Source organism: Leptodactylus fuscus, chromosome 11 (assembly GCF_031893055.1).
Source record: "Leptodactylus fuscus isolate aLepFus1 chromosome 11, aLepFus1.hap2, whole genome shotgun sequence".
Lineage (NCBI taxonomy): Eukaryota > Metazoa > Chordata > Amphibia > Anura > Leptodactylidae > Leptodactylus > Leptodactylus fuscus.
In genome coordinates, this window is record NC_134275.1 from 81,385,346 (window position 1) to 81,408,694 (window position 23,349).

Sequence of the window (23,349 nt, forward strand, 5' to 3'; positions counted from 1 at the left end):
GTAATAAGAGTCTATGCACCCGCTGGGATTCCAAGTATCGATGATATAGTCTGCAATTTTTACGGATCCGTGTAGAAACCATACACAAAATGGAGCAGGTCTCGTGGCACAGACTCAACTTGGTGCATTTTGGCCAATCTCAGCGCCTACGAGCGGACGGAGCGAGTCGTAAGAATCCGCGATGACCTACGGATATGACCCGCGTGCACGGAACCTTGCAAATTTTTGATACTTTTCTATGATCATCCCATAATCCGGACCGTCGCCAGATTAAAGGAATTCTACTGTAAACCTATACACATAGAGTCAGACGTAACTCCAGGAGAAGATTGCCTACGATGCCGGACATTTTGGGCAGAGAGCTGGGAGATTTGGAGGATCTGAGGCTGGACGTGATGACTTGTGTTTTTTAATTGGCCCTTTTATGATGCGAGCATCGGAGGAAGTTGTCATCGGAAGTGAGCACTAAGTATAGGAATGTGGTTTTTTTGTAATATTACTGCAGGCTGTAGCCGTCCTCGCCCCTGGGCCGGCACGGCGAGGGTTAATAAGTCTGTATCTCCCCCCTCCTCCTTCCTTAGTGTCTCCACCCTCCCCCTTTACTCTCAGTATTATTCATAGCCGTAACCTCACCCACCACCCTCTTGCTCCTTCTGTCTGTGAATCAATTTCTTCTTTCCGCACACCCTTCTCTTCCCTTCTGCTTCATTTAAAGGGGCGGGTTTTTTTCAGCCCGGTTCCTTTTTTTAGAAGTTTAGATAGAAAAACACAAAAAATTTTTGTTTCCAAAAATAATACTAAATACAACTTGGAAATCCCACTTGGACCAAGACGGAGCTGAGATTTCTGGGAGGACGTTGGCTTTTCTGTGCGATGGAGAGGAGACGCTGCTGATGGGTTCGCCCCCTTCGCTCTGGTATAGGGTCCGTTTTCGGAGAAGTTGAGCGAGGAATGATCCTAAGGACATAACGGAGCGGCGCCGAGGATTTGGAAGCGGTATGTATATCCTATAGATGTGTGTATTCATTCTATATACATGTAGGCATGTATACATATGTCCTGAAATTCAGAGGGGGCACTACTCCTATGGCCAAAAGTGACCGTAATAATATTACGTACCAGAAAACCGCCATGGATATGTATACAAAGAGTAGGTGTGTGTATAGTATATAGGTATATATAGTGACTAACTTTCTTTGTCAGTATATAGCTCATGTTTCATATACGTCTGTCTATATGTCAGTATGTGTGGACAGCTGCGCCTTTGTCTCTCCATTGTCTCTCGCCAGGCCGATTACTCTCGTACAGTCACATCTCTCCGGACTCAGCTTTCTGACTGATCTGATAATGTTTCATCTGGCCGTACGGTCTCGCCGCCGTCTCATTGTTTTGGGTCGCTATGTCCCCGCCCCCAGTCGTCTGCCGAGCCCCCCCAGATTTATTGCACTGTATGGTCTTCTTGCCAGCTTGGTTATCCCATTGTGTTGGTGTTTCGTTGTCTCCTTGCACGCGTCTATCCCAGTCTACTGTCACTGTGTAAGGTTGGGGTAAGTTCACACAAGTGAAATATGCGGCGCAAAAAATCTGACGTGAATTTGGAGTGGAATTCATGGCAGAAATTGGATCGGCCCATTCAATGTTATGGGTTCTTTGCGATTTTCACATGGTATCCGCGGCCAGACGAGACACGTCCGTTGTATTCCAATTGATTGCACGAGGTCGACTTCCAATCTATGGTGGACTGTCACTGTGACCGTAGCTGAAAGCAAAGGGAGACAGACCAGGCAGTGCGACATACACAAAAAATCGCAATGAAATTTTTGCTGTGTGAACATACCCTTAGTCGACTGTCTAACTGCAAGATGCTGTCTCAATCTACTGTTAATGCACTGTGTTGTCTCACTTCTGTTATTGCACTGCACTGTCACACTCTACTGTCTCATTTCATTACGCTGTCATTGCACTGCTTTGTTCCACTGCACTCTACTGTCTCATTGCACTGTGCCATCTTACTGTAGCGTCTCTCTGCTGTCTCATTGCACTGTACCGAATTACTGTAGCGTCTCTCTGCACTGTGCCGTCTCACTGTAGCGTCTCTCTGCTGTCTCATTGCACTGTGCCGTCTTACTGTAGCATCTCTCTGCTGTCTCATTGCACTGTACCGAATTACTGTAGCGTCTCTCTGCACTGTGCCGTCTCAATGTAGCGTCTCTCTGCTGTCTCATTGCACTGTGCCGTCTTACTGTAGCATCTCTCTGTTGTCTCATTGCACTGTACCGTCTTACTGTAGCGTCTCTCTGCTGTCTCATTGCACTGTGCCGTCTTACTGTAGCATCTCTCTGCTGTCTCATTGCACTGTGCTGTCTTACTGTAGCGTCTCTCTGCACTGTGCCGTCTTACTGTAGCGTCTCTCTGCACTGTGCCGTCTTACTGTAGCGTCTCTCTGCTGTCTCATTGCACTGTGCCGTCTTACTGTAGCATCTCTCTGCTGTCTCATTGCACTGTGCTGTCTTACTGTAGCGTCTCTCTGCACTGTGCCGTCTTACTGTAGCGTCTCTCTGCACTGTGCCGTCTTACTGTAGCGTCTCTCTGCTGTCTCTCTGCACTGTGCCGTCTTACTGTAGCGTCTCTCTGCTGTCTCATTACACTGTACCGTCTCACTGCACAGCGTTGCACTCTTTCTCTGCTGTCGCTGCACCGTGCTGTCTCACGTGTTATGATTTGATTGTGCCGTCTCCTTCACTTATTTGGTTCTCCCATAGTACTAAGCAGTCTCATTTCACTACGCTCGGTTCATTCCATCCTTGCTCTTGCTGTCTCGTCCTACTTTCTCCTGTGATTCCAGTCTGTTTACATCCCCCACATCCCCTCTCCCTCTTTAACCAATAAAAATATTTGGCCTCCAAATGTACAATTTTGGAATTACAAGCCATAATCCTTAAATTGGTGTTTACTCTGATTCCCCCACAATAAATAGATCGACAATTACCATAATGAAATGCATATTAGTGATGCCATAGAGCGCCAGGTGGATCCGGGGTGCCAAACAATGGGCGACGGGTAATTACTATGCCATGAGCTACTATTAATATCATTTAGCCCTTCAGTCTAGAATTTTTGATGATAATTGTATAAAACATTGGTTCGTCACTTGCAAAATTTTTGGTTTGGTGGAACCAATTAAACGTGTCAAACCAAAACCTCATTGCTCCGACTTCTGTTTTTGTTAGATTTTCGCACTCGTGACCTCCTTTACTTCTCACTATTGATGTTTGATACAAACCGGTCGTCCTGCTAAAGTTCCTTTCGAGCCTTTATGTTTCATATTCCCATCTCTTTCTACCCATAATCGATATATCGTATTGTATTTCCCCAGGAACATCCAACGACAGTAAAGTAAGCTTGGTTTTCTCCTTCCGCCATGCCTCCTTGGCAAATATTGATCATGGTGTCTGAAAAATAACCCAGGAACTTGAGTCAACATCCAAGATCAACACTTGGATCCATCAATACTAAAATGATGGAGGTTCCAGACTGGAAGTTTCATCTTCTAGAAAGAAAAAGAAAGGAAGAAGAAGAGATGAAAAGGAGAGAGAGGGAGGAAGAAGAACGACTGGCCAAGATGCCTCCCTGGAAGAGAGAGATCATTCTTCGAAGGAAGGCCAAGGCTGAGGCGTCCGTTTCGGAGAACAAAACTGAAAGCGAAGGAGAACAAGAGGAGAAAGTAGGAGGAGGTGGTGGAGAAGAAGAGGAAAGAGAGAGCAGGGTTTTGAGAGAAAATATTGGTCCAGTCCAAAAAAATCCATTTATCCAACAGGAGAAGCAAAGACGGATACCGGAATATTCCTGTACTAGACCAAAGTCTACCAACGAACAAACAGTCCAACGCATTCCCAAGGTAGACGACCAAGTCAGAGATACAAATCTATCAAATGAGGTGAAGGAGCAAGATGCTCCAGCAGAGGAACCTCAACCTCCCTCCATTGATGTTAAAGGGAGGGTGAGCAGACTGCTTAGTAGATTTGGAGGTTCAAGGACCGAAGACGATAGCGGTGACCCATGTTTACAACGAGTAAATGGAGAAGGGGCGACCAAAACGGTATTGCCCACTACTCCTGTAGTAGTAGAGCCTGAAACCCAGGCCCCTAGTATTTCAAACCCCACTTCGCCTTCTCCTTCCTGCTTTCTTACTGCCACGGGAAGCCAGACTCTAACTCAGGAAACCACTCTCCCCTCCTACGTCACTCCTTCCTCTTCCTGTGTTGACTCGGAGCCATCAGAGCTTTCAATTTGTGCGGCCCCCACGGCCATGAGTGGGATCAACACCAGGCAAAGTATGACGGAAGAAGTTCGGCCTTTTCCTTTCCAGCTGCGTCCAGCATCTCCAGCCAGACATCTAAAGCAGACTACCCAAGTTTCTGGAATCTCCTCAAGGCCTGAACCCTTTAAAGTTAATGCTAGTAAAACAGAAGAAGATGGAGAAACCGGGCTTAGTCCTTCCAAAGTCACTTCTAATCTCCAGGCCATCAAAAGAGTGACAGGAGAGAGCCAAGCTTTGCAAAGGAGGAAAGGAAATACTATTACCGTCAACCCACGAAAAGCGGCGGTCTGCGAAAATGGGTATGCGGTCACAGAGACTAAGTCACCGACCACCAAGCCTGAGTCTGGCAAGAAACGTTACCCAACGGCAGAAGAGATCAAAGTCATCGGGGGCTACCTGGCGTTGTCTAGGTCCTGCCTGGCCAAGCACAGTCAGGACAAGAAGAAGGTAAGGGCTGGATTTAACCTTGTCCTTAACCTTTTTGCATTGCCATGTTTTAGCATGACAGACCCAATTTTCTTATATAGAATCTCTCTCGAGGTTAAGAACGTTATCTCAGATAACAAGACGACTATTATCTTCGTGTCTCTTCCTACGTCACAAGGCGAACATCCCATTTCTTATCTCCAGTCTGTCTGGGGCAAATTGTTCATCCTTGTGCCCTAAAGAGAAATATCATAAATTCTTCAAATATTGAAAAAAATAAAATTGCTCCCCCCAGCCATAGACCTATGTGAACCCTAGTGGGCCCGAATGCAGAATCTCTCCCAGGGCTTCCACCTACCGTGGGCCACTTATACTGCTCTCTTCTTTGGGTTTCCTTTGGCACGGGGTCCCAGATACAACTGTTACCTCTGCACCCTGGTAGGTGCACTAGATTTTTGGTAACGTAGAGCAATGATTTACCCAATTTAATTGTGTAAGATAAAAATCTGCCCGGTGTATTCATTCACACTTCTGTACAATCTTTGCAATGGAAATGGTTGACTTGTATGATGACTGGTGCATTATTTCTTAACTTGTCACCCTTCATCCCTCCGCCGCACCCCCTACATAACAACCCCCACCTCTATCTCTGCTGTAGAATGTTATCTCTCATCATTCCATTGGCAGGATGGAACACGTTGCAGGTCATATATAGAGCTTCAGCTGCTGTATACAAGGACTCTGCTGTCTCATCGCAACTCCCTAGCTGCATAAAGAATCCTGGTTATCTCTGCCTATTGCACAGTCCTCACATTTAGTCTTGGATTGACTACTTAAGAGCTTATCCTAGTACTCACCAAGAAGTACCTCCAGCAGGTGCAAGCGGTTGTACCGTATATAAACATCCATACGTGCTGCAAGATGGCGGCTGTCCTGAATGTTTAAGCAGTTGGCTGGTTGGGGCATCTATGAACATGGGGCTTGTATATACCCTTGGCACACTTAGAGGGCTCCTTGGCGAGCACTAAAGTAATCCCTGTAGTGAATTATTTGCATCGTATTCCATTACACAGAAGGGTATGATATTTTTGAAATTTGGCCAAAAAGCGGACAACCCCTTTAATGAAGACTATTTGCAAAGTGGCTTCCTTTCTCCTTATTACAGTAAGTAATGGGTAATTGCTAGGAAATGTGATCTGTGAGGTCTGACTTCTGTGATCTCTGCCGACTTCTAGAATAAAGGGAGAGGCCCTTTACGCTTTTTTCTTTGCACACACCACTCCTGACCAAGCATTGTGCAGGAAACACACCCAGGCCCAGTCACTTCGCCCTGCGTCTCTGTCTAATTCCTCTATCACCAGACATGTGGACGGGTTGCCATCTATGCAAACTCTTTTGTCCTGCTGAGTATGGAGAAGTGGTGGTGGGTGTTGGTATGATGGTTGGTGGGTGGTAGGTCTTAGAACAGGAGATGGTTTCTCCGGGCCCACAGAAATGGGGCATGTAATTCTGCAATGGATCCTCAAACCTTTGTTGCCTAGACCATTGGGGTTGTTTTTGGTGCAAACTTTTTGACTGTAACTTCAGAAGACTCAGCAACAAATGGGATGGACACCTGTTGTCCTATGCATTCTGCTATGAAGGGTCCATGGGAAAATGTCTCCAAGTTCCTCCGGACACATGTTCTCCAAATTACTGTGTGCATGTAAATACAGGAAGGGACTGAAACTCTACACAGGAAGCTCAATCGGAAAGATGTTTATTGCAGATTTACGCAACATGTAATGTGACCTTTGTGACCCCTTTTAGTTTAGATCTTGCAGGCATCTTGCTTAAAATGACCCAACCAAGTACGTCGCCCTCGTAAAGTCAGATGCAATATCGCCAGAGCAATGCACAGACCACCATTGAATTTATTTGTCTACTTAATAACCAGCAAGTCTAAGAACTTGAAGTTTCTGGTCAAAATATTTAGCCCCCTCCCTCTCCCCACCCAACCCAATTGTCAATTTGGTTGTTTCCAATGGTTAGTAGAGATTTTTCAAAAATGTGGAGGAACTTGAGTCCAAGCAGTGATTTCATTGACCAACCATAAGTAACACAAGAATACAACCCCAAGCTCTTAGGTGCAATGGTAAGGGCGTTGCCGCTTACCTCCTTGGAGCAATAACAGCCCTCTTTGCTCCGAAGAGTTCATTTGCATATTGACAAAACCCAGCAATATCTCGCCAACTGAGACAGCAAGTAACAAGGGGGGAAACACTGATTCGGGAGACCCTAACCTATCTGCAGGGCTAGTTTGTGGTGACTCCCATTTGGCCGGGCCTGCCAACCATCTGATGGGTATGGTGGTGTCCCAATCCTTCCTGATGGCAGATGTTGGGAGACGACCACTCCTTAGTTATGATGTAAAATAAGCCACTGCCAGAGGTGTCTGCTAGATAAACTATTGATCACCTATCATGAGGGTAGATCATCAGTATCAAATACACCTAAGCAGTGTTGGTTCCTTGGGGCTCACTAGACAATATGATTCTGGTAGTCCACATTCCAAAAACCCCTAAGAAATAGACCATAGCCTACTTCAATTTTGGGTGTCTTCTGCTTGACCATTATTGTGCTGAGCCTTGGCCCATTGGAGGATCCTCTAGAAGCCCAATGGGACACTCTGACACTGCACCTAAAGTCTTGGACAACTCTTTAAGTTATATAGTCAACTAGTCTAGTAGGAAAAGTTACCAAAGATGTTACCCATCAGGTGAAAAGTAAAGATAGACATTTTTGGAAACTCCTGTGTAAATTTGGCCTCTTTATTGCTGACGGTTATGAGGGTCAGGGGTCAACTGTGAAAGGACTCAACAACGGAGCGTCTCGGAGCTGATAGTATAACTATGTCCTCATGGCTAAACGTCACATCTCAGGTGAACATTACTGTCTATACACACTAGCCAAAATCTGCATAGCTGCCATACATTTACCCCATCATTTACACAATTTCTGACATAAATTATTATAAATATGATATGATGGCCTCACCCTACATAACCTCACCACTACCCCTTTTCAAGAAAGGGGTGAAGGCAGCGTAGCATTTTAAAAAGTTGTAAGAGGCAGGGCCCGGGCAAGAGTAAGAGTCAGGGCCCGGGCAAGAGGACAAGGCAGGGCCCCGGGCAAGAGTAAGAGTCAGGGCCCGGGTAAAAGTATGAGGAAGAGCCCAGGGAAGAGGACGAGGCAGGGCCAGGGCAAGAGTACGAGGCAGGGCCCGGGCAAGAGTACGAGGCAGGGCCAGGGCAAGAGTACGAGGCAGGGTCCCAGCAAGAGGACGAGGCAGGGCCAGGGCAAGAGGACGAGGCAGGGCCTGGATAAGAGGATGAAGCAGGGCCCGGGCAAGAGGACGAGGCAGGGCCCGGATAAGAGGATGAAGCAGGGCCCGGGCAAGAGGACAAGGCAGGGCCCGGGCAAGAGTACGAGGCAGGGCCCAGGTAAGAGGACGAGGCAGGGCCCGGATAAGAGGAGGAAGCAGGGCCCGGGCAAGAGGACAAGCAGGGGTGAACCTGCCCCTTTCGCCGCCCGAGGCGAACTACAGAAAGCCGCCCCCCCCCCCCCCGGGAGGAGGGGGCGGAACGGAGGGGCCGTGGCGGAGTGCGAGTGGGCAGGGCGAAGAAAAGGGGCGGGGCTTAGAGGCGTTCGCAGGCAGAGAGCAGGCAGTGAGAGGACCTGCTCTCTGCCTGAGCGTGGGGGGAGGCTGCTGGAGCAGCGCTGCTTCAGCGGCCTCCCCAATCCACCGCTCGGTGCTAAGCCAGTCCAGGACAGCTTGTCCTGGACTGACTTAGGTAATCAAAAATGCCGCCCTCCCTGGGGCCCTGACATAGCGCCGCCTGAAGCGGTCGCTTCAGGTCGCCTCATGGGAGGTGTGGCGCTGAGGACAAGGCAGGGCCCGGGCAAGAGTACGAGGCAGGGCCCAGGCAAGAGTACGAGGCAGGGCCCAGGCAAGAGTACGAGGCAGGGCCCAGGCAAGAGTACGAGGCAGGGCCCAGGCAAGAGTACGAGGCAGGGCCCAGGCAAGAGTACGAGGCAGGGCCCAGGCAAGAGTACGAGGCAGGGCCCAGGCAAGAGTACGAGGCAGGGCCATGGCAAGAGTACGAGGCAGGGCCCAGGCAAGAGTACGAGGCAGGGCCCAGGCAAGAGTACGAGGCAGGGCCCAGGCAAGAGTACGAGGCAGGGCCCAGGCAAGAGTACGAGGCAGGGCCATGGCAAGAGGACGAGTGTTCATCCTAAAATATATATAGCAGGCCCTGATTTTCAGCTCTCTGTCAAAACAGAGTGAATAATGAAATGATCCAGATTTGGCCTTCAGTCTTCAGTGACGTGGGGGTGGACTGAGTGCCGGAAATGGAAGCAATGAGTAATAGAAGGTAGAAGAGCGAAGAAAAGGATGTAATTACAGCGAGACAGCTGATAGTGGGCCGAGCAGCTGCACAGGGGTCGCAGTAAAGGCTCCGGGACATATTTTACACCAATTACACAGCGCAACGTCTCCTGTTACATATACGCGAATATCACTACTGTATACATTCTTTATATGGGACTGGCATTTAAAGGGAATGTATTGCCATAGTTTGGGGTTTTTTTTGTTCTTCATTACAACTAGATCTAAATCCATCCCTCTTTTCTAATCTGTTTTAAGTTTCTGCTTCATTTACAGCATTTAGTGATCTGCTTTACAGCAATCTAGATAGCAATAGCCTCAATGAGGCCTATGGGAGAGTTTTCTAGACCTGTTCTGTGCAGGGAGGGGGAGGAGATAAGCTATGACATCATCTATTTCCAGTAGTGATGTAATGATGGCTCAGTAGTAGAGATGAGCGAGTACTAGTCGAAACTCCCGTTTCGAATAGCACACACCCATAGGAATGAATGGACGTAGCCGGACGCTTCCATTCATTCCTATGGGTGCGTGCTATTCGAAATGGCCGTACTCGCTCATCTCTACTCAGCAGTGTTATCTATAGAGGTGTTATCTATAGCGTTGTTATCTATAGAGGTGTTATCTATAGTAGTGTTATCTATAGAGGTGTTATCTATAGTAGTGTTATCTATAGAGGTGTTATCTATAGAGGTGTTATCTATAGTAGTGTTATCTATAGAGGTGTTATCTATAGTAGTGTTATCTATAGAGGTGTTATCTATAGAGGTGTTATCTATAGTAGTGTTATCTATAGAGGTGTTATCTATAGTAGTGTTATCTATAGAAGTGTTATCTATAGTAGTGTTATCTATAGAGGTGTTATCGTCTAGTGTAATCCTGCTGTGATGTAAATAAAGTTGGTCGAATAACTGTGGGATGGGCAGACGCTTGGCTGGCAGCTTTATAAAGTGTATTGGTAGTTCTATAGCTTAGGAATGGCTTCTTATATGTTATATATGGGGGCTGTGTCACTGAGCAGGATGTATGGAGAGCAGCGTGACCAGCTTGTCTTTTAGCTGCGCTCTCTCCTTCCTCATTTCCGTCCATTGCAAGCAAGTCTGCGCTAACAAACCACCAACGAAACGTCGTTGTGTGTGACCCTTTTGCAATTGGACAATAGCTCTGCACTTTAATACCTCTCTTGTGCTGCACCATTATGGCCGCTTCTCCAATTTCAGCGCCTTCCTTTGCACCGGTTTCCTGCTCTATTGATGTCTTTGAATCCTCAATTTCTACCAACTGGGCACTTGCCCCATATACTACAAGTTCTTAGGTTTCACATGTTTTGTTGACCCTGCTGTCTGCAAGATTTCACATGAATAGCCGCACACCTGCTAAAGCACACACATTCTTCAGAAGCTGTGAAATGTGCAGAGACTCGCCGCAGGGTGCACGAAAACAAGTGCAAACCAAAATATATGTTGTGGATACCAACAAAGTACAGGGGGGTAATGAGAGTCTGTCACCAGAACCAGCATATCACCCCAGCCCTGCAGATAGATAGGTTACTGTCACCAGACCCAGCATATCTCCCCCGCCCTGCAGATAGATAGGTTACTGTCACCAGAACCAGCATATCACCCCAGCCCTGCAGATAGATAGGTTACTGTCACCAGAACCAGCATATCACCCCAGCCCTGCAGATAGATAGGTTACTGTCACCAGAACCAGCATATCACCCCAGTCCTGCAGATAGATAGGTTACTGTCACCAGAACCAGCATATCACCCCAGCCCTGCAGATAGATAGGTTACTGTCACCAGAACCAGCATATCACCCCAGCCCTGCAGATAGATAGGTTACTGTCACCAGACCCCTCCATATCACCCCAGCCCTGCAGATAGATAGGTTACTGTCACTAGAACCAGCATGTCACCCCAGCCCTGCAGATAGATAGGTTACTGTCACCAGAACCAGCATATCACCCCAGCCCTGCAGATAGATAGGTTACTGTCACTAGAACCAGCATGTCACCCCAGCCCTGCAGATAGATAGGTTACTGTCACCAGAACCAGCATATCACCCCAGCCCTGCAGATAGATAGGTTACTGTCACCAGAACCAGCATATCCCCCCAGCCCTGCAGATATATAGGTTACTGTCACCAGAACCAGCATATCACCCCAGCCCTGCAGATAGATAGGTTAGTGTCACCAGAACCAGTATATCACCCCAGCCCTGCAGATAGGTTACTGTCACCAGACCCAGCATATCACCCCAGCCCTGCAGATAGATAGGTTACTGTCACCAGAACCAGCATATCACCCCAGCCCTGCAGATAGATAGGTTACTGTCACCAGAACCAGCATACCACCGCAGTCCTGCAGATAGATAGGTTACTGTCACCAGAGCCAGCATATCACCCCAGCCCTGCAGATAGATAGGTTACTGTCATCAGACCCAGCATATCACCCCAGCCCTGCAGATAGATAGGTTACTGTCACCAGAACCAGTATATCACCCCAGCCCTGCAGATAGATAGGTTACTGTCACCAGACCCAGCATATCACCCCAGCCCTGCAGATAGATAGGTTACTGTCACCAGAACCAGCATATCACCCCAGCCCTGCAGATAGATAGGTTACTGTCACCAGAACCAGCATATCACCCCAGCCCTGCAGATAGATAGGTTACTGTCACCAGAACCAGTATATCACCCCAGCCCTGCAGATAGATAGGTTACTGTCACCAGACCCAGCATATCACCCCTGCCCTGCAGATAGATAGGTTAGTGTCACCAGAACCAGCATATCACCCCCAGCCCTGCAGATAGATAGGTTACTGTCACCAGAACCAGTATATCACCCCAGCCCTGCAGATAGATAGGTTACTGTCACCAGAACCAGTATATCACCCCAGCCCTGCAGATAGATAGGTTACTGTCACCAGAACCAGCATATCACCCCAGCCCTGCAGATAGATAGGTTACTGTCACCTGGATCACACAGTGTTTTCCCCTTGTGTCACACCGCCTCCATTGCTGAGATATCAGAGTTTTGGTTAATTTGGAAATGTGAGTATTGCTACTGCTTCACAAAGGTGAGTAGTATCGCCCTCATTGCTCCAAGGAGTTCATTTACATATTGACATAAATGGCGAGAGCTCGTCAACAACGGGACCAACTCAAAAGAGGAAGCACCATTTCGGGTTGATATGATGGGTTCTGGTTACAAAATTCCTTTAAGGGTGTGGTACACTACTAAGTAGCAATGGTCACAATGTAAGATGTCTTGCCTGGAAGACATTGATGTTGCATGACAAAATTTCAAAAGGTTGGGGTGGGGGTGGGGAGTCAAAGATGCCAGATGTCCCTATACATGTACAATGGCCAGTAGGGTGGCTCCTCCAGTTATGACCTCCTCTGTAGTCTAAAGCTTCCATATTGGTGGACTCCTACATTGTCACCCTTTTATGGGGATGTGCAGAGCTTCTCTCTGATAACAGCAAATTCCTGAAGGTTTTTAGGGGGGCCACAGCTGCCCATACACTTATAATAGCTGTCAGCCGAATGAGCTATTGCTTGGCTGATCCTCGTTCCCCTGACATCATGTGTTGGGATAGAGGCGGTAAACCCTCACACATATAAGAGAGTCTGATATCTGCTGACTCTTATGTGTATTGGCACCTTAACTTGCCTTTGATCACTTGCTACACATTTTGGGTTTTGGAGTGGGACAAGAACAGAACCTAGCAAGACCCCGCATCTCCATCCAGATGTTGCCCTGGTCACATGCAAACCGATGGGCCGCCACATTGCCCCAAATAATAATATTACTAAAAAAAAAGGCAGCAAAGAATCCGCATAATGTCAGAACTGATAGAAAAAATATTAGATCGCTATTTTAACCCCTGATAGACTGTCTGTTCCTTGACTCAAGTTAGGAAGACGATCCAGAAGTCGGATGCCATATATAGACAACATAAGGAGATTATCGGTGCCCTAAATGCAAGTCTGCAAAACTGAAGCCAGGCGGCGTGTAAACATATCCGAATACAGTAGTAATATCAGACGGCTGACACCAATCGCAACGCCACCAATTGCATAACTTCGCACGTCACCCCCGCACATAAGGCTGTATGAGCTGCGTGTCGCCACAGATTATGGAAAAATAAGATAAAAAACCAACTGATTTACCCCAAATAGTAAAAGATTGTAATGGAATTAAAGGAATACTCCAAGTAAAGCTGATACAATGGCCCGTATGTGCTAAGGCTATTGGTCACACAGTGTAAACCTCGACCCTGCCGCCACGAGATGCGCCAAATTCATCATAGTGGTGCACGCTGTTGACCGATTCGGTACATCGGGCCAAAAGGTGGACACGCCCAGGTTTCCCCTCCAGTCTAACTTAGTCATAGGTCATAGTGAGACCCCATTGATCATACGAACCCTAGTCTGAATGGAGCAGTGGTAGTGCAGGAACGTTCAATGGGACCACTGGGGATTAAAAGAGCGGCTGCAAGTCTGCTTGACCATTGTTCTATTCAGACTGGGGTGCAAGGTCCCCCTACGCTCATGAACGTTGGGCTGCCGACTGGTTGGACCCCCATCCACTTAACTGCCATGTAGGCGACTTCACATCTGTGTTGACATCTTTATTTGGAGCCTTTGGTGTAGAGTCCATCAGTCCATCAGATATCCCTTTATGCCAGGGAACAAAAATAACCGACTCCCGACTGAGCCCATTATAGTCAGGGTCCATTGTTCTTCATCAGTAGACAGATTTTTTTCCATTCTTCTGGTCTTGTGATGGATGATGGACCAGAACAACAGACAGAAGAATGCAGATGTGAACAGTTATACATTTGTCCCGTTGTAGAACTCAATAAAATCACGCCCACTTGTCTAATGCTTTTTAAAAGTGTCCAGGATGGTGCAAAGATTTTATATTTTTGTTGCAAATCAAAACTAGGTACAGATTACTCCAGAATTCTGGGCAAAGAACTTGGTGAATGTGGGATCTATGAAACGCCTAAGGGGGCGCCGTTCTGTTTGACACAGAAGGATACTGTTTCTTACTCTAAATCCCTGTGTCATACATCTCTCCGTCAGGCCATGCAGCACTCATAAAACAGTGAATTGATTTTTTGCTCTAGTTCCTGTCCACCGGCCTCCATCGATCCGGTCCTTGTGGTGTTCCCATCCATAATGATGTCCTTAGCATTAGGGTGGAAGAAACTTCATTGACATTGACCAAACGTATCATTGTGGTCAGGACATAAACATCAGAATGGCAGGACTAATGGAGGTCAGTGTCGTAGGAAAAGACCAGGATCACATTATCAGAGCCTCCAATGGTCAAGGACAGAAGCTTTGAGGGACCTACTAATGAGTTGGGTGTGTCGTACATCCAAGTCTTTGGTACCTTCTTAAATTCAAGGAAAAAGTCCTAATTCCCTTACCAATACATAAATTCCCCCTGAACCCTCTAAAGGCACAAAAATATACAAATAACTGAGTGTTGAGTTCCAATGGCCATTGTTGTCTTGACTTCCATCTGTCAAACTTTTGATACATCTGGTTCTAAAACTTCAGACGTGGTTGGAAAGTGTATGACCCCATAGGTCAAATTTGTCCAACTGTTTGTCCTTTGGGCAGTCCCCAAGGAATCAGATTTTATTTTTATCCACCCCCCACCCCACCCCCCATTGACTAGTTTAGTGAGTTACGTTGTCGGTGAGATCGTACACGTGAACAATCCTAGGGATGAGTGAGCCACCAAGTTATGGATCATGAGAATCTTACGCATGTGCAGCCAATAACCATCTTTTACGGTATTTGCAGAGATTTTCCCACCAAAAATGATTTGAGAAATCTCAGATGTAAATTTTTGAATTGACAAACAGTCAATTTTTGTTTTATTCGGGGTTTTTTTTGGGTGATGTTGAGTTTGACTGATCATAGAACACAGATGTGAAGGAAACCTTCCTAAAGAGAGACTAGAGGAGGCGACGCTGGCCAGGCGGCCTAAGGAAGAGTTAAGAAAGAGGAGGGGCACAGAACGGAGGAGACTTTGAGAAGAAGGCTCACGACATCTGGGGTCACTGGAGGAGGAGAGATAGCTGGGTGAGATAGGGAGGGGACATTGGAGAAGAGGGCCTGGAAATCCCCTGGGGCCCGAGAGAGAGACAGAGATTATTGATGGCTGGTGGACAATAGACAGAGCGAATAAAAGGGAAATACAGACTGTAGTAGGGAAGGGAGATCATAATAAAGTCTTTTATGGAGCAGCTCGGGAGGATATAATAACTGGAGCATAATACGATTATTCAGAGAGGAGGAGAATGTGTCGCTGTGACTGAGCTCCTTCCTCTTCTTTCTTCTTCATTTTCTCCCCGTACGGCTAGGCCCTTCTGTCTTCCTCCTCCATCTTGCCCTCACCCTTCACACCTTGCCAAGTCTCTGCTCCTTTCCTGGATAGATCTCGGCTTCTTAGCTCCCACTTGTCTCTTTGGGATGACCCCTAAGGATATAATCTCATTAAGGCCACAGCCAATTAAAAGATTAACATGGTTAACCCCTTCCTGGCAGGCCTGTAAAAATAAACATAACCAATGCGTGGCCCTGTCTGCTGCAGCACCCGTTTCACTGGTGGTCGGTGCATTAGGACCTGACCATCCTTTAGGTTAGGGTGTAGCACTGGTTGGCTACCGCAAACGAAAACTGGTGGCATGGTATGGTCAACGTCACCTTGGGTGACCGAACAGCTCCTTTGTACTTAGAGTGCCATGAGTAGAAGGAATGGTTTGGCCTAGAATCCACGAGTTATCCAACGTCAGTCGCTTCACGTAATGAACTCTCTTATCTCTGTTTCGATGGGAACTTCCATTCACCACATACATCTGTAAGAATCTGGACCCTTTTCACTAATCTCAGTTCTCCTCGCTTTCTTCCATAGATGAACATCTCCTTTCCAGAATCGGATCTAGAGAGTACCTTCGAGTATCCATCAGAGAGCTCTTTGTTAGCAGAATATGGCCCAGTAGATGAGCCAGAGATCCCAGTTCCTCCACTTGCTCAGCCCGAGGATGATGAGGAAGAAGAAAGTGCCCTGTTAGGAGGCATCTTACGAAGGAAAGCTCTCATAGTCGGTGAGAAGTTTGACAATAACTTGACTCAATTTTTAGTTCTTTTCTATGATCTCTTAGGATATTGTCTTATTTTCTTCTAACATGTCTGCTCTGTTGTAGATGAGTCCTGCAAACGCTGAGGAGAGGTCACAAAGCGTTTTGGGTACTGAGCACCATGCACCTGAGGATCCCGGTGTTTTTATACCAGTGGAACTAGCCCTGTTTACCAATGAGACCAGCACACACGACCAGTGGAAAAAACAGATGTTCCCTTCGGAGCCAAGAGATGACCCTGGCCAACCTATGAACAGTCGCTTCTGTCTTTCGGTCAATATGTATAACAGAGGTCGTGATGTTGTTTTCGCTCTTTGGACCATTGAACCTCCCATAGGGGGCATGACCATTGACCGAGGAACCAAGAGCACCATGTTTGGTTATGTTTACCAACTCCTTTTTGACGATTGAGTTCACCCCCGCCTTGTTATTTCCCTTGTTCCGGAGAACAACCGAAATAACGTCAGTGCTGGTTCCGTCACCAACGAAGCCTGAAAACCCCATTGACTTCATTGGGGTAAGTCAGGTTTCCGTCACGATGTCCATCTTTTTACTGGACCTATCACTATTTTGTCTGCCATGGACGAAACCTAACAGTGGAGGGGTAACAATGGCCTGTTCTTAGAATACATATTAGTGGTGTTGACTAGTTTTAGCCATCTATTAGTATCTTAGTTCATTGTGACGTCGTATAGACCAACTTCATTTAGGACTAGGACAGATTTCCATTAACCGGTTGTCCTATTTAGTCATACGTTAAAGGGGGTTGTACAGTTTTAGAAAAAGGATATCTACTCTTTTTTTAAAACAGCGACACCCGTGTTCAAGGGTTGTGTCTGGTATTGCGACCTGACTCCTTTGAAATGGAGGAGGCTGAACTGCAATACCGTACACAACCTGTGGACAGGTGAGGCACTGTTTTTGGAACAAAGAGGCCAAGTGTTGACTGTTAGTGGAACACGTTACTGTTACCAACCACTGAAAGCATCAATGGAGTCCATCGGGATACTCGTCGGCATGTTCGTTTTAGCTAGTCATTTAGTTTTTAGATAAAAATTTTTACTGCTAACCGAGTTGCCAGAGAATGTTTTCCTATCACTGGTAACCCCGGACGTATTACTGGTGACCGATACTGTAGTCTATGGTACTGCTATAAACCCATATTATACCATTGGTAACGCTGAGTCAATCAAGAAATTTTTTAGAACAAAGGTCTTCCATTGGCTCAGGATTGTCCCCGTTCTCGATGAGGACACACGGCTTCAGACTATTTTCAGATGGCTAGATCTTATTACCGGAAAGTATTTCTTGAAACTGCTTATTTTGTTGTTTTTGTAATTTTTTTATACTTTTTTTTTTTTTTTATATTTTTGTATTTTTTTATACAAGGAAATTTTGCAAGCGTTTGCTATCCAAGCTTTAAGATTTCTTCTATACGTGAGTGCCAAGCCCTTCATATGATTGTTTTGCAGGAAATATGGGTTATACAAAAAAAAAAAGACCCTTTGACTGTCCAACCACTTTGAATGTGTCGCCATATTTTAGGATTTTTATTTTTGCATATTATTTTTTACTGTTATTGGTGGTAAATGAGGTCCATAGTGGAGACCCTACGGAGACTGTGCCCCCTACATAGGGATGGTTGGCCAAGACGAGAGAAAATTATAATACGTCGGAATGGCTTCCACCACCGTGCGGGGGTTTACTGGCTCGCCGGACCTCATAGTATTCTAGCAGAGGCAAGTCTGCTTCAATAATGCACTGTGTTTTGCACTTATTTTTTGGATATTTTAATATATATGTATGTATGATTTCTCATTGTATTTCTCAGATGGATGTAAAACATGTTTGGGATCATGAAAGTACATGCTGTAAAATATACCATGAAGAGTATGAGTCCAATGACCACCTGGTGTAGAGTTTTTTTGTATTCTTATACTGTATGGTGCGGACCTTTGTTTTTGTATGACTATGCTGATACTGGAGGGGTTGCCAATTTGGATAGCACAGGGCCCCGAGGACAAACCGATCACTGGGCCCCTCTGCCTATACTTTGAATGTTTTTGAAGGGCACCCATTGCAATAAACCATTAAAATGTAACCCTGTTGTCTTCCAAAACTCTTGGATTTATGTAGTAGGGGGTAAATATCCTGAGAAGGATGAAGCCGGCCATGTGCTTTGGTCGGCTTTTGGCCGAAAGGAAACAAAAATTCTCAAGGAGTCTCGTGTGGACCTTCACCTAAGTGCGGTAGTAACTGCACAAATAGAAAATTGGTAAAAGTCTAATTTGGAGAATTCCTTTGCCCATGGAGGCCAATGGCAGATGTTGGAGGAGACAAGAATGAGGCCATTGGATTCCTACATACCTTTTGTTCTTTGTTGGCAGTGTCCGTCTCCTCTCGGGGAGTTTATCTATTGGCTGCCAACCATCTTAGGTGTATGTGCACCAGACACCTACATTGTAGTTACAAACTACCTTCTGTTAGGTGAAGGTCCGTACGAGGCCTAAGCGCTCCTCTGGAATTTTGGCTTTGCAAAGGTAATGAAGACAAGTTCTGACTAGAAGTTCAAAGAAGAACCCTTAGACCTAAATTTTGGGATCCTGGAGAAATCTTTTAAAATAATCCCGACTGACCGGTATACATCAGGCTTACATAAAGCATAAGCGCCATGTTCTAGTCCAATGACCTCTTTGGGGAAATATCTCAAGGATTTAATAAACTTTGTTCTTTTTCATATCAATTCACATTGACCACGTTGGGATCATGCTGGTATCACGTTGGTATCTTGTGACATGTCCATGATGTTACTGCAGGTCCATCAATTCAGATGCCACCATGGTGCACCATTTGGTTAACTGAAGGCTCTTCTATTTTTGGGCTGATGGGGACGTCCCACATGTATCACCTTTATCACCATTTATCTGGCTGCTGGGACCGCAACCAATCTCTAGAATGGGGTTCCCAAGCCGCCTCGTTCATTCACACAGCACAGTCGCAGCAGAGAACATCAAACGAAGATGTGGTTGAGCGTGATAAACGCCAAGGTCATTTCTACACAAAATACAAAGACGACTGCAAAACTGTTTACATTTTGTTAATAAAAAGTATTAAAAAATTCTGTCGTCTGACCGTGATGTGTTTACATTCAACCAAAGTGAAATCCACAGAACTTAAGCCTATCGAAAAGTAGAAAGGCCTCACCCTCCCAAGGCCCAGTAGAGTTCAAGACCAATGTCCTCAACTCACTGAGGCTTGGAGAGATCTTGTCTGCTCTTCATTATATGTATAAGCAACCACACATCCCCCCACTCCCTAGAGTTCAAAAACATAGGTTTGGCTCCCCCAGTGGTCGGGGGTCCTAATAGCCACACATGCACCAGGACACCCACAAAGATGTTGCATCCTAAATATTCCAAGAGACGTTCAGCATGTCGTGTGAGTGTATGAGGTATATAAAAAAATTAATATTGAGAAAGTGGATTTACCATGTCTCATGGATGTTCAGGTGCCCACTGGGCCACTTCGTCCTTGGCTTTCATATTCACTTACCTAATGGTACCAACCTGTGTACACCCAAGCTTAAGCTTTGCTTTGTATGTTCCCCTGCATTACCAATGGCCCCAATCCTAGCCATTAAAGAAGACTACATGAACTTAGCCAAAGGGCCAAGGAGCAATGTTTTTGGACATAATGTTGGCAATAGACACACCTATGGACACAACTGGTAATGATGATTTTAGTCGATAAATGCATTGCCCAGGTTGGAAACCACTGGAGATGCCTCATCCATAGTTAAGATGTCGAAAATCCTAAATATATGCAAAAACATTCCAAAAATATACAAAACGATCACCATCTGCTGGCCATAAACAGCACTACAGCTAAGCCAAAGAAACCCGTTCCCCGCGTCCATCCTCCTCCGAAGGTTTTGTTTGACTTTTTTTTCCACCACATGGAACTAAATAAGTCACCAAACCAGCTCGGACGGGTCCCAGAAACCTTGCACAACCGCAATCACATTAATCAGAAACCCGATCTCAGCGTGAAGGGCGACATAATCCATTTTTTGTGTAAGTTGTCTTAGACATGCACGTGGGTGGACAAGCTGCGTTATGTAGCACCTGGACCATCGGATGTTACGACAGGTCACTGCTGTACTCTAGGAGGTTTCACAAAAAATGCAAATAAGTAAATTAACTGTTCTATGGAAGAATTCTTAGAAAAAGATTCAGATCTCCAATAACCGGACAACTCTGCAGTCCATGTCAGTGTGTGCGTGATGTGACGGTAATCTGTATGTGTGATCTATCTACTCTCTTCTGGTCCTTGGCTTTGTCATGTGACCAGTTATAAGACTCTCCGACTCACATCAAGTGTGGAAAGACAGTCGGTTTCTCGAGTTGTTCCTGTGAGAGTCTGTACGTGAGTCTCACAGCACTGAATGAAGGAAGTGACTTCCAGAACACACGTAACATAATGTCACAGGGTATCGGTCACGTGACCCAGCTGAGGACCGGAAGGCGATGGATAACTCACAAATACAGCCGCCAGTAAGAAGATCACCTTCACTACAATTTACATGATGTATTTTTCTTACAGGACAGAAAATTTCAAAAAAAATTGAGCGCTACAGTAGTAAACCCAGCAGAAGTTTTTTTTAGGAACCCAAAGTGTTGTTTAGTATCCCTAATGTCAGTCCACTATTTTTCTGGACCCAAAATATTAGTCTACCCTTTCTAAGGATTCCAATCATCAGATAGTCCTCTATGGCGTGCTACGGGTCGGGCTGCCACCTTCTTGGTATTCCAGATCTCACTCAACCTTCTTGGATCCCAAGTGTTGGTCTGCCCTCATTCCAAGACCCCACGTCTCACAGTTCTCCCCTTTGGCATCTCCAAGGGTCAGTCCAAGTGTCAGTTTTCTTGATTGACCAATCCCAAGTGTCAGTCTGCCCTCTTTCCGTTATTCTAAGGGTCATCCCTCTTCAAGTGCAACTTTATCCTCTCTCTGGAATCTCAACAATCGGCCAACTCCTAAGTATCAGTCTGCCTTCTTACTGGAATGCCAAGTGTCAGACTGTCCTTTTCTTGGTAATCTAGTCTTCAGACAACCTTCCTTCTGGAATTCCAAGTGTCAGTCTGAGCCTGTCCTGAGACCCCAAGTATCTGGGTCTTCTGACTTTCTGGGATTTATAGCATTGGTTTGTCCAGTTCACCAGTTCCAAGCGTCAATCTGCCATCATTTCATGGTTCCAAGTGTCCGCGTGCCCTCTTTTTAGGGTTCCAAGTGTAACTTTACTTGCTTCCTTCTGGGATCTCAAGAATCTGTATCAGTGCCCTCTTTTTGGAATACCAAGTGTCCGTCTGTCCCTTATCTGTGAGCTTAGAGGTCCATTTAAACGGGGAGGTGACCTGACCGTAACAATCTTCAGTAGCAAATCGATCAACCCTTGTTTACTTGTGTTGTTTGCCCCATACAGTGCATTCTTTTTGGAAGCACATCCCCTGTTTTCTCAAGGTCATATGATGTCAAATGATGACAATGACATAACTCTAAGGATTGCAGGGATTGGTTCAGGAGCCATGGGGGCCCCACTAGGGCCAGATAGACTTCTTTGATCCCCTTTTTGATCTTCTTTGATGATCGTCAGTCTGTGCATTGTAAATGTATTTCCCCTGCTCTCTGGTGCACTGGAGTGAGAAGCTTTATGATACACAGCCTGCCACTGTCAGAAAGGAGAATATTAACCATTCCATGGCAAAAATAGCAGCTGATCAGCATTATATAGTCAAGGAGGGATTCTATAGGGGAGGTTGTGGCACAAAAGGGGGCATCATTACTATGCAGGGGACACTGACAGGGGATGTGAATGATGGGGACCTGCTGTGAAGAGCGAGACTATCTAGTCTTGAATGTCTTACAAGAACCGGCATCTCAATAAGCATGATGGTGAGGTCGGAGCAAACTGCCATGTCTTTGGCGAGCTCCATATCATGACATTTGGGTTCACGAAATAAAACCAATTGGGAAAAGCCACACGTTACTATTGGAAGTAAGAAAAGACATGGCAGAAGCGGCACTCGAGGAGGGTGAGAAATGAAGTCTACAGAAAAGTGCTGGATGAATGTGCTGCTGTGTTATCCTGCAGTGTGGAGGAGGCCCGAGGACAGTCATGGAAAACAAGAGAAAGCAGTATTGTCAGCCCTGATCCCGCACAGCGCCCTGATGTCACTTTACAGGAATGTCATTCTTGCTGGTGTACGGCCATTGACTTTGTGACCTGTGATATTTCATGGGCCAGCAGGGAGGATCACAGCCATGATATAATGTCTCCATTCAATAGGAATTCCAGATGACCCAGCCCAACTGTTAAAGGGACTGTCGCACGATAACAACCCCCTTAAGATTACATACATATGTTGGTGTATACTAAGCCCCACCCATTCATGTAGTGACACTGTGTATATCTACATTTATGATATATTATAGGATTGTATTACGGTATATAATATTTACAGTATATTTGTATATAAATGATGCATTATATGATTGATTGCATTGTATAATATTTATTTTTGTATATAGATGATGTGTTATAGGATTGCATTATGTTGTGTATATAGTTTGTGACCTATTTAATGATGTTTATAGTTGTACATTTATTATGTATTACATGATTGTATTATGTAATGTTTACAGTTGTATATTTATGATGCATTATATGATTGTACAGTATCCTATATTTAGCGTTGTATATAAATGATGAGTTATAGGATTGTATTATGTAATGCACATAGTTTGTGACATGATGTTTATAGCTGTAAATTTATGGTGTATTATAGGAGTGTTTTTATTTGAGCACTGACTGGCGGTGATATTTGTATGGAAAATAACATCACAATAGCATTTGGTGCCAAATTCTCTTACAGGCAGTGGGTGTCACAGTGATGAGGTGGAAGGTGTTGGGTCCCCTGGGGTGCTGCCTGCTATTGGTCTATGGTCATGTG

At 45.7% G+C, this 23,349-nt stretch overlaps 1 protein-coding gene across 2 annotated transcripts; it reads left to right on the top strand.

The window, feature by feature from the left end:
* Positions 1–802: 802 nt before the first annotated feature.
* PPP1R18 (protein phosphatase 1 regulatory subunit 18) lies at positions 803–18,421 on the top strand. 2 transcript variants are annotated; one of them, XM_075260318.1, is made up of 4 exons: positions 803–996; positions 3,377–4,768; positions 16,114–16,306; positions 16,406–18,421. In XM_075260318.1, exons 2-4 carry the CDS (start codon positions 3,518–3,520, stop codon positions 16,423–16,425), a joined length of 1,464 nt encoding a protein of 487 aa, XP_075116419.1. In that variant the 5' UTR covers positions 803–996; positions 3,377–3,517; the 3' UTR covers positions 16,426–18,421. The 2 variants fall into 2 exon arrangements, with proteins under 2 accessions (XP_075116419.1, XP_075116420.1); XM_075260319.1 differs by lacking the exon at positions 803–996 and adding an exon at positions 1,522–1,547.
* The last annotated feature ends 4,928 nt before the right edge of the window (positions 18,422–23,349 follow it).

What these genes read in the sequence shown, in the direction of transcription:
- PPP1R18 (XM_075260318.1), top strand. Translation starts at nt 3,518, where the DNA reads ATGATGGAGGTTCCAGACTGGAAGTTTCATCTTCTAGAAAGAAAAAGA. An exon ending in ACAGTCAGGACAAGAAGAAG is followed by an intron (nt 4,769 to 16,113) that starts GTAAGGGCTGGA and finishes TTTCTTCCATAG; the next exon opens with ATGAACATCTCCTTTCCAGA. An exon ending in AAGGAAAGCTCTCATAGTCG is followed by an intron (nt 16,307 to 16,405) that starts GTGAGAAGTTTG and finishes GCTCTGTTGTAG; the next exon opens with ATGAGTCCTGCAAACGCTGA.